The following is an 11,755-nucleotide window of genomic DNA, read 5'->3' as shown; positions in this document are numbered from 1 at the left end:
CTGTGAAGGTTTACCTCCACAAGCCATGCATGTCCTCTCACCACTGTGGTGGGGACTATGTTCCCTGAGCTCCCATCTCACGGCAGGGACACAGAGAGGAAGAAATAAGCACTTGGAGGAGCAGGGAGTGTGTGCAGAGTGAGCAGGGCACCTGCCCAGCATGTTGGAGCACTGAGGAGCTCCCAGGCACTGTTTGTCTTTAGTAATCGGTAGCCTTGTGGTCCTTAGTGTCCACACTCAAGAAGCAGGTCCTGAGGTTCACAAGCTCCTGCAGACACTCAGTTGTGCACACGATCATGCAGGACAGCCCACTGGGCAAGCCAGCCATGCTGGGAAGACGAGCTTCTCAGCAGAAATGACTACTTTGTCCACAAAGTTAACTGCATGGTTAGTACTTATGAACACCCCACCTCCAGGGAAACTCTTGATTTCAAACTGCTTCAGATGAAGAAATGGTCTTGCCTGTTAAGGGAAATAACAAATCTTTTGAAGTTATGATCAATTTAAATTGTACTGAGTTTTTTTTTAATTGAATGCAATTATCACAGAATCTCTCCCTCCTGTTTTAATATCCTGTTCATGAATATAAGCTAATGCAGAAAAGAACAATAAATAAGAATTTCTGACAAGTATGCAGACCTTGAATCTGAGCAGTTTAATTGACAAACGAAGAGATAAACCTCCATGGGATTACTCTCTTCCCAAAATCTGTGCTTGATATTTGACCACATCTTTTTTCCTGACTAGCCCGTCCACATCCATTCATTCGTGGACACAGAGGCCCGGGGACATGGGGAGGGGATCTTCAGGCGGGGACTGAGTTCTCTGAGGGCACAGTCAGCACCTCCTCACAGCGGGAGCCTCATAGACAGGACCTCCTTTCATTGTTTTCTGTTTTTATGCAGAGGCCCCTCCCACATGCAAAGATCCACTCAGGTCACAGGCTGGAAACAAAGCACCAGGTCACTTAAATTCAGGCTCCTCCTCAGGCTTGAAGAGATTTCAGGAGCGGTGACTCTCATCTGCTCGAAGATGAGCCCACTGTGGACCTTCCTCTTCGTGCTGTCAGCTCCCAGCGGTGAGTGTCTCTGGATCAGACATGGGCACGTGGGGAAGCTGCCTCTGAGCCCGTGAGTCACCGTGCTTCTCTCTGTCCACAGGGGTCCTGTCCCAGGTGCAGCTGCAGGAGTCGGGACCCAGCCTGGTGAAGCCCTCACAGACCCTCTCCCTCACCTGCGCTGTCTCTGGATTCTCATTAAGCAGCAATAGTGTAGGCTGGATCCGCCAGGCTCCAGGAAAGGCGCTGGAGTGGGTTGGTGGAATAAGTAGTGGTGGAAGCACAGGCTATAACCCAGCCCTGAAATCCCGGCTCAGCATCACCAGGGACACCTCCAAGAGCCAAGTCTCTCTCTCACTGAGCAGCGTGACACCTGAGGACACGGCCGTGTATTACTGTGCAAGATGCACAGTGAGGGGAAGTCAGAGTGAGCCCAGACAGAAACCTCCCTGCATGGGCGCCCAGGACCACCAGGGGGCGCTCAGGGCCACCACGTTCAGGACTGCGCCCAGGAGCAGGTGCCCCGGGGGCGCCGTGAGGGAACTCCTGTTTGAATCTGGTTTTCTCGTCCCGCCCAGCGATTCCCTGGAAACCTCTTTTGTGTCCTCACTGTTCCGTTATTGTGGCTTATACTGCTTTCATAAAACCATACATAGTTTTTATTTTTTGTTTAAGTATAGTTGTGTGTTTTTATATATATATATGTCTGTGTGGAATACGTACCAACACTCCGGTGTAATCCAATAGTCAGAATTGTGTGTTTTCTCTGTTTTGTTTTTGTCTTGCCATAGACGCTGAATACAACTCTGAGGCTCACCGTCATTTTCCATATGAGTCCAAAGTCATCAAATCTAGTGAATGGCCCAAGAAGTCCCAGGAAAACTTTAAACGTTCCTTTTGCTGTTTATGTACATGTTCAGTGAGAAGACACACCCTCCTGCTTTCAGTCTACCTTCACAAACACTTCGAAGTCTGCAAGTTGTAGTGTTACAGACTGTAATCCGATGTCCCATAGGGAGTGATCCTCATTATTCATGGATTCCGTTTTTGCAAATTCACCTACTTGCTAATTTACATCTGGACCCCAAATGTGACCTCAAAGTGGATGATGACCTTCACCTATATCCATATCCCCTCTCAGCAGGAGTGAAATAATCTTCATTTCCTCTAGTCTCTCACAGGCTGGTTGTGGCCACTTTCTCTCATCTAAGCAAGGATGTTGCAGGAATGTCCACAAGTCCATCCAGGTGACCGGCTTAGTATAGTATGGAACCAATAAAAAATGGAAAGTATTGTGGAAAGTAAGCTTTTGGACATAAAACAGATTGCCAGGCATTTCAGTAGCAAAAATGAATTTATTTAGGAGCAACCGAGAATTACAAATTGGAGTCTGCAATTATAAAGAGTCATGTGCAATTCCCCAGTAGAAGTGGAGAGACTGTCTTTTGTATCAAAGTAAAAAGTGAGGTGGGAGGGCTCTTGTAACTAAAACTCTGTGGTTTTTCTTTACATCAGTTTTTGGCAAAAAAGAAGAGGTAACTTTGTTCAGGTTCGATTCAGAGATTGTCCAAGGGCATGAAAACTCCTCCTCCTGTCCACTGGGTTTTATTTAGTTGTACTTTCTCTTTCCTCTCCTCCTCCTCATTCTTATTCTAATTCTTTTATACTTTCCATTTTTGGTCAAGGGCTTCCAAGGTGACATTACTGATAAGAAGAAAAAAAAAAAAAAAAAACCTGCTAGTAATAGAGTCTCCTGCCAGTGCCAGAGAGTTGGGAGAGAAGGGTTCGATCCCTGGGTTGGGAAAGTCCCCTGGAGAAGGCCATGGTAATCCACTCCAGGATTCTTGCCTGGAGAATCCTATGGACAGAGGAGCCTGGTGGGCTACAGCCCATAGGGTTGCACAGAGTCAGACATGACCTAAACAAGTTAAAACACCCTCACTTTTGTCAAGATCCTTCTCAGAAAATGAGCAATACTTGGGTTTTTTAAATGTTTGTCTCTCAGTGACAGGAGGAACTTTTCTGGGTGCAGTGTCATTCAGAGGGAAAGTGCGCAGACTGTAAGTCTGTTGCTGTCACATTTAGGTAAGAAGAGGACTGATAGGGAGAGCTCTCAGGCATTTTTTAACTAAAACCCCTGTGTTGTCAAGATCATAGTCATTGGGAAGCACGTGACATTTTACATTATCATCCAGGGTTTGGCAGAAAAATGCCCAATAGGTCTGGTCCAGATATTGTAGAAAGTTCTCATAACATATTACCTTAAACTCTGAAACATCATTAAATTCAGGTCAGCTTTGAGGTGCAAGTCCATTCAGGACTCAGCTGTTCTTACTGTGTGTCATGGGAATCCTAGTTCCTATCCTCTGGAGGGTTGGTTAGCAGTGCTTGGTAGGGTCCTTTCCAGTGAGGCTGAAGAGTTCTTCTGGGGCATTGGTCCAGTGAGTGAAGGTACCAGGTGGCAACATATGAGGCTTAGGTCTGTCTCCTGAGAGTCGCTGCGAGTAGATAGCTCCAGAGGATCAGGTGTCAGGAGGTGTCCATGAGTGCGAAACAATCACGATGGACGTCACTGGTGATGGGGGTGGAGGGTAGATGAGGAGTCGTGCAAGAAGCAGCAAATAAAAAGACCTCTTGGGGTGAGGCGGCTGACTGAGAATTGTTGAATGTGGTAAAGGGTCGTAACCAGAAGCTCAGTGGCCATAATGACTGTAAGGCTCGGGGACTATCCACACACCACAGCATCTGTTGCCGCCCGATGTGTCTGTGGTGGTCCCTTCATTTTAGTGAGAACTCCAAGGGAACCCCTTCATTTTTCACACGACAGGAAACATGGAGATGGCCAGAGGCAGGTGGACTCTAAAACTCTACTTTAAAGACTTGAAAGCTCTGTCATCTGGTATCCCCCATGAAATTGACTTGGGATTGTAACTGTTGAGAGAATCCCGTCTGGATAATAAAGAAGTATAAAATCCAATCTCAACAGTAGTCAACTCGCCCATGAAGAGCCTCACATCAGGCATTTACTTTTGGGATTTAGGAAAGTTTGGACACCATGAAGCCTATCTGATAAAAGCACAGCCCCTTTTGTGATATCAGATACACTAAATGTCACATATGAGATTGGCACACTGATTTTTCCTTATTGACCTCTTGTTCCTTTAAGGCTACAATTTTAATACACGGATGTTGTTTCCAAGAAGAAAGTTTGAGAAGTAGAGAAAAGAAGAAAATTTCCACATGTTGCAACAAAATAGATCTCTTAGAACATTGTATTTCATCCAGATCAGCGTTCTGGAATATCCAGAAATAAACAGGTCTCTCAATAAAGAACTGAAACTTTCGGTTCAGTCACTCAGTCCTTTCCGACTCTCTGCGACCCCATGGATTGCAGCACGCCAGGCCTCCCTGCCCATCACCAACTCCCGGAGCTTGCTCAAAATCATGTCCATCAATTTGGTGAAGGGTTCCATCCGTCTCATCCTCTGTTGTGCCCTTCTTCTCCTTCCTTCAATCTTTCCAGCCTCAGGGTCTTTTCCAATGAGTCCATTCTTGCATCAGGTGGCCAAACTATTGGAGTTTCAGCTTCTTGTCAGTCCTTCCAATGAACCTTCGGGACTGATTTCCTTTAGGATTGACTGGTTTGATCTCCTTGCAGTCCAAGGCATTCTCAAGAGTCTTCTCCACCACCGCGGATCAAAAGCATCAATTCTTCAGTGCTCAGCTTTCTTTATAGTCCAACACTGACATCCATACATGACTACTGGAAAAACCATAGCTTTGACTAGACAGATCTTTGTTGGAAAAGTAAGGTCTCTGATTTTTAATATGCTGTCCAGGTTAGTCAAAACTTTTCTTCCAAGAAGCAAGCATCTTTTAATTTCGTGGCTGCAGTCACAATCTGCACTGAGATTGGAGCCCAGAAAAGTAAGGTCAGTCACTGTTTCCACTGTCTCCCCATCTATTTGCTGTGAAGTGATGGGACCAGATGCCATGATCTTAGTTTTCTGAATGTTGAGTTTTAAGCCAACTCTTTCACTCTCCTCTTTCATTTCATCAAGAGGCTCTTTAATTCTTCTTCACTTTCTGCCTTGAGGGTGGAGTCATATGAATATCTGAGGTTATTGTTATTTGTTTTGGCAATCTTGATTCCAGTTTGGGCTTCATCCAGCCCAGCACTTCTCATGATGTACTCTTCACACTCTCTATTCATGATACAGGTCTATTTATCAACTCTGATGTTTGTGAGTTTATTCTCTAAGTCTATGCTTTGATTCCTGTGTCAGTGTTATTGTTACCACTGTTGTTGTCAGGACAGAGTTTTTAATAAATACAAAAAGTTAGAAATGATTTATGAATCATATGTCTGGGTTGATATCTAAAAATTCATTCTGAAGCTCAGGGCACCAAAAACTTCACTCTGCTGACAGTCATCTTGCAAAGGAAGTCAGGGCCCAGAAATGTCCACACAAAGAGGACATGAGGCCCAGCACTGTACTCTGACTGAGCCCCAGGCTACAGTCAGGTCAACTTTCCTTACATGTGAGTGTATTGTAAGAGGGGACCCTGGAGATGAACTTGAGACCCTCACAGGAGCCCTGCGTGGGACAGGGTGGACCCTCCCAAAGCACAGAGTGTGAACAAAATAAAGGGTGACTGTCACTTTAAACTGCCAAATGTTGTGACTGCTTCCTTCGCATCAGAAAACACCTAAAATTTTACACATTTCCACACAGGACCCATTTCCCCATTTCATAAATGGTAACTGTACGGCACAGTTGGACAGGGTGACTGGACAAAGGTCACACTGCCATTTGAGGTGCTCTGAGACAGTCCCAGGTCAGAATCCAGAGCCAAAGTCCTCCTAGCAAGATACAGGGAGGACCTAAGTTCCCGGGCAGGAGTCCCGGGCTCCCAGGTAGGAAGACACACCTGTGTGCATGGAGAACAACACCAACTGGTTATACTTTAGCAGGACCACACTGGCACTGGTGGGGACAGTACTTAGGAGACCGTGACCACCACCACACCTTTTCCTCACTCGACCTCAGGGAATGCATTTCAGGTTAATTTGCTGGTGGTTTCATTCTATTCAGTGGCCTCTGCCCTAGTTAAGTTAATATTCTTCTCTTTTACTCGCTGGGCATTTCCGTCTCTCCAGGATTTAAATCCGTTTCTTGTCTTATTACTGTTACTATCTGATAAATTGATGAGAAAAACATCTACTTCTGCTTCATTGACTGCACTAAAGCCTTTGCCTGTGGGTCACAACAAACTATGGAAAATTCTCAAATAAACAGGAATACCAGGCCACCTTACCCGCCTCCTGAGAAATCTGTATGGAGGTCAAGAAGCCATAGTTAGAACTGGACGTGGAACAATGGACTGATTCAAAATTGGGAAAGGAGTACATCAAGACTGTGTATTGACACTCTGCTTATTTAACTTACATTTACAGTACATCATGTGAAATGCTGGGCTGGATAAAGCACAAACTTGAATCAAGGTTGCCAGGAGAAATATTAATAACCTCCGATATGCAGGTGACACCACCCTTATGACAGAAAGTGAAGAGGAACCTAAAGAGCCTGTTGATAAATGTGAAAGTGGAGAGTGAAAAAGCTCGCTGAAAAGTCAACATTCAAGAAACTGAGATCATGGCATCTGTGAACTATGATCATAATAACGTCATAGATAATGCAGGGGGAAACAGTGGAAACATTGACAGGCTTTATTTGCTTGAGCTCCACAGTTTCTGTAGATGGTGACTACAGCCATGAAATTAAAAGAAGAAAAGCTTGGAAGGAAACCTATGACCAACCTAGACAGCATATTAAAGAGCAGGTACAATACTTTGCCAACAGAGGTCCCTTTACACAAAGCTATGGTCCTTCCATAGGTCATGTTCATGTGTGAGAGTTGGACCATAAAGAAAGCTGAGCACTGAAGAATTAATGGTTTGGAACTGCGGTGTTGGATAAGAGTCTTGAGAGTCCCTTGGACTGCAAGAAGATCAAATCAGTCAATCTTAAAGGAAATCAATCCTAATATTCATTGGGAGTACTGATGCTGAAGCTGAAACTCCAGGATTTTGGCCACCAGAAAGGAAGAGCCAACTCATTGGAAAAGACCCTGATGCTGGGAAACATTGAAGTCAGGAGGACAGGGGGGCGAGAGAGGACGAGATGGTTGGCTGGCTTCACCGACTCAATGACGTGAGTTTGAGAAACCTCTGGGAGATGGAGAAGGAAAGCACAACATGGGGTGCTTCCATCCATGGGGTATCAAAGAGTCAGACACCACTCAGTGACTAAACAATAACATTTGATGAGATTTGATCATGTGTAAGTTGTATGCAGATGACACCACCCTTATGGGAGAAAGTGAAGAGGAACTAAAAAGCCTCTTGATGAAAGTGAAAGAGGAGAGTGAAAAAGTTGGCTTAAAGCTTAACATTCAGAAGACTAAGATCATGGCATCCGGTCCCATCACTTCATGGGAAATAGATGGGGAGACAGTGGAAACAGTGTCAGACTTTATTTTTTTGGGCTCCAAAATCACTGCAGATGGTGACTGCAGCCATGAAATTAGAAGACGCTTACTCCTTGGAATGAAAGTTATGACCAACCTATAGAGCATGTTAAAAAGCGGGGACGTTACTGTGCCAACAAAGGTCTGTCTGGTCAAGGCTATGGTTTTTCCAGTGGTCACGTATGGATGTGAGAGCTGGACTGTGAAGAAAGTTGAGCGCCAAAAAATTGATGCTTTTGAACTGTCCTCCAGGCCACAGAAAAGGGAACAGATTTTCCTTCCTCATTGTGAAATCTCAGCCCTGCACTACTGGTAGACCAGCTGTCCCTGCCAGGATGGAGGCTCTTGGATTGCTGCCTGGTCTCTTGCATAAATGCCCAGGCAGCACCACGGGATCCTCTGTGGGTCACTGGGAATAATGCAAGTTACAGGGCATGTGGGTGTGTGGCTCTACATGTGCTCCTTGCTTCCAGGTCGAATAAATCCCTACAGGCTTAGACAATACCTACATCCTGCTCTACTGTGTGGTTTGCTTTATGTAAAATATTTACCATCAAAGCAATTACCACTAGACACATAGACAGCTGGTGGGAAAGGTTATAGTCAGACAGATACTAGCATCCACTTTCAGACAAGTGCTGAAAACAAATCTGTAATCCTTTCTTTACCACAACATCTTAAGGGAGCTCTAGAATGGAGGAAAATCAGGCCTGTTCTCCTTCCAGGAACAGACCAGAGCCTGAGTAGGCACGTCCAGCTCTGTCCAGCATCCCCTGTAGGGGCAGCCAGGTCCAGTGAGAGAAGCCCAGGCACAGACAGGAGGGCTCACTGTGCCCTGATGTGTGCCCTCCAGCACATCACCGCAAGTCCAGGCTGCAGGTTAGCTTCACATCTGTAAGACGCAGGTAAACCAATTCCTACATCACATTCTAGTTGAGCTGGTGTAGAAAAAAATAGTAATAAAACAGGCACTGAGTGTCAGGGCCCAGGGAAAGTCGCTCCCAAACGGGCCTCCGTGGCATATTGATTGCTATGAACTGAAGTGAGTTAAGAAAGGACCATTGAGCTGCTGTGGGCACTGCTCTCAATTCCAAGGTATCTCTGAGTACGCTGGCAATTATGGCTTGTCGGTGGCTCAGTGGTGGAGAATCTGCCTGCCCAGAAGGAGACCCGGGTTCAACTCCTGGGCCCAAAAGAAGGAAACAGAAACCTACTGCAGTATTCTTGCCTGGGAAATCCCATTGACAGAGGAGCCTGATGTGCAACAGTCCATGGTGTCAAAAAAGAGTCAGACACAACTTAGTGAGTGAACAAAACCAACATGCAAGCAGCTGGCCCTGGTGGCTCTTATGCATGGTTTTCACCAGATCACCAGCACAGGTCCTCGGAGCTCAGCCACCTGGACTGCACCTGGACCTGCTATGGAAGCTATGGAGGCAACATGGACACTCCTCTGACCCAGCCCCCTCGTGTACAGATCCACAGAGTGCACGGCTGCTAAAACTAGAACCATCCAAGCTCAAGAGCCCCTGTTGTCTTTTGGGGTTTTCACAGGTGCTGAATTTAGCAAGCCATCCCTGGAAGTGTCCCTGCTCAGTTCACACAGCGCACGGAGAGATTTCCCTCCTGTTCCTTAGCCGCACATCCCTGCGTGCTCAGCTAAAAATGAATAACCTGGGAATCATGGACAAATTCTTAGAAAGATATAACCTTCAAAGAATCAATGAGGTCTTTATCTTTCTGGCTTACTTCACTCTGTATAATGGGCTCCAGTTTCATCCATCTCATTAGAACTGATTCAAATGAATTCTTTTTAATGGCTGAGTAATAATCCATGGTGCATATGTACCACAGTTTCCTTATCCATTCATCTGCTGATGGACATCTAGGTTGCTTCCATGTCCTGGCTATTATAAACAGTGCTGCGATGAACATTGGGGTGCATGTATATAGTATACTAACGCATATATATGGAATTTAGAAAGATGGTAACGATAACACTATATGCAAAACAGAAAAAGAGACACAGATGTACAGAACAGACTTTTGGACCCTGTGGGAGAAGGCGAGGGTGGGATGTTTGGAGAGAACAGCATCGAAACATGTATATTATCAAGGGTGAAACAGATCACCAGCCAGCCTGGATGCATGAGACAAGTGCTCGGGGCTGGTACACTGGGAAGACCCAGAGGGATGGGGTGGGGAGGGAGGTGGGAGGGGGGATTGGGATGGGGAATACATGTAAATCCATGGCTGATTCATGTCAATGTATGGCAAAAACCACTACAACATTGTAAAGTAATTAGCCTCCAACTAACAAAAAAAATGGAAAAAATAAGAAAAATGAATCAATGAGGAAGAAATAGAAAATAGGAACAGACCAATTACAAGTAATGGAATTGAAGATGTGATTAACAACGCTCCAACAACCAAAAGTCCAAACCAGATGGCTTCAGGGTAAGAATCTATCAGACATTTAGAGAAGAGCTAACACCTATCCTCAAACGGTTTTTTCTTTTATAATTCAGAGAGAAACACTCCCAAGCTCTTTCTACAAGGCCATCATCACCCTGATACTACAGGAAGACAAAGATGTCACAAAAGAGAAAATTATGGCCAAAATTACTGACACGCAAGATGCAAATATCTCTCAACAATATACTAGTAAACAGAGTCCAACAACACATTAAGAGAAAACAACACCGTGATGAAGATGGATTATCCAGGGATGCAGGATTCTTCAATATGTGCAAATTAATCAACATGACACACCATATTGAGAGATTAAGAAATAAAACCTATATGATCATCATAATTGATAAAGAGAACATTTTTTCGTTCTATCTGAAGTTCAGAAATTATTTGGAGAGAACTCTACTCGATGAAAACAGCTACTTGGAAGATCCAAGAAATTAAAATTATAGAAACCTACTCATCCTGTGTAGAAACCTACTCATCCTGTGTTGGAGTAGGAAATGGCAACCCACTCCAGTACTCTCGCCTGGAAAGTCCCATGGAGGGGGGAGCATGGTAGGCTACAGTCCACGGGATCACAAAGAGTCGGACACGACTGAGCAGCTTCACTTTCACACATCCTGTGTAGTTTTATTCTAGTGATCAGAAAACTGGTACAATGCCATGACCTGTTCCCAACGTCCCACACAGGCCAAGTGTTCCAGATCCAAAGGCCAGGGTGAGAGAACTCAAATGTCCCAGTTGGATGAGTGGAGCCTAAAGCTGCCTTACCCAACTTATAAGTACAAGTTTCCCCCACATGCAATGTTCCCCCATTCCCTAGAGTACAATCTACCCCTGGGCTGTGGGAGCTCACAGAACTCCCCTCACACAGGACTGAGGTCTAGGGAAGGCAGAGCTGTGGTCTAAAAGTTAAGGCTTCTCCTGTGCCTGACGGCTGTGGCTGCAGGTGACTGACAGCGACTGACTCCCCTTGTCCCCAGGTGTCCTGTCCCAGGTGCAGCTGCAGGTTCCAGCCCAGGACTGGTGAAGCCGTCCCAGACACTATCCCTCACCTGTGCATCTCTGGTTCCTCCATACCAGTGGTCACTGGGGAGTTGGATCCACCAGCCCCCAGGGAAGGGGTAGAGTGGATGTGAGCTGTCATTTCTGGTGGCAACATTTACTGCAACCCACCCCTCAAGAGCCGCACCTCCATCTGCAGAGACACATCCAAGAACCAGCTCTCCCTGCAGCTGATGTCTGTAACCAGCGAGGACCCAGCCGTGTATTACTGTGCAAGAGACATCGTGGGGGGAAGTCAGTGTGAGCCCAGACCCAAGCCAGCCTGCAGGAGACAGGCTGGGGGATGCAGGGGTGATGCTCGGGACTCACATTGTTTCCTCCCCAGGAGCAGGTGCAGATGGAGGTTAAGGGCCGGTTTCCTGTCAGGATCTGTGATTTCCTCTACAGTCAATACTTCCCCTTGGGGAACATCTCTGGCCTCAATATTCTTTTTTATCTCTTAGTTCTTTGACCTATAAAGATTTGTTGGAATAAGAGAAAATCATTTTCTCCTGCAGAAAAGCAGAGTCACTTACTGACACTTTCTTCTGTTGCCAAGTGCCAAGTAATTTCCAAATCTATGGAGGTAAGTCAGCTACATACATGCAAGGGACTCTACGGGGCTCAACAGGGCAGCTCAGCACAGGG

The 11,755-nt window shown here is 45.7% G+C and overlaps 1 gene segment (V, D, J or C); it reads left to right on the top strand.

Moving 5' to 3' along the window:
- Positions 1-962: 962 nt before the first annotated feature.
- On the top strand, positions 963-11,093 carry LOC122454890. The segment is given in 3 exon segments: positions 963-1,078; positions 1,161-1,673; positions 11,047-11,093. Coding segments are annotated over 3 exon segments (606 nt in total).
- The last annotated feature ends 662 nt before the right edge of the window (positions 11,094-11,755 follow it).

The sequence above is a fragment of the Cervus canadensis genome, chromosome 17, assembly GCF_019320065.1.
Source record: "Cervus canadensis isolate Bull #8, Minnesota chromosome 17, ASM1932006v1, whole genome shotgun sequence".
NCBI classification, from domain to species: domain Eukaryota; kingdom Metazoa; phylum Chordata; class Mammalia; order Artiodactyla; family Cervidae; genus Cervus; species Cervus canadensis.
This window is presented reverse-complemented; position numbering and strand designations above follow the sequence as displayed.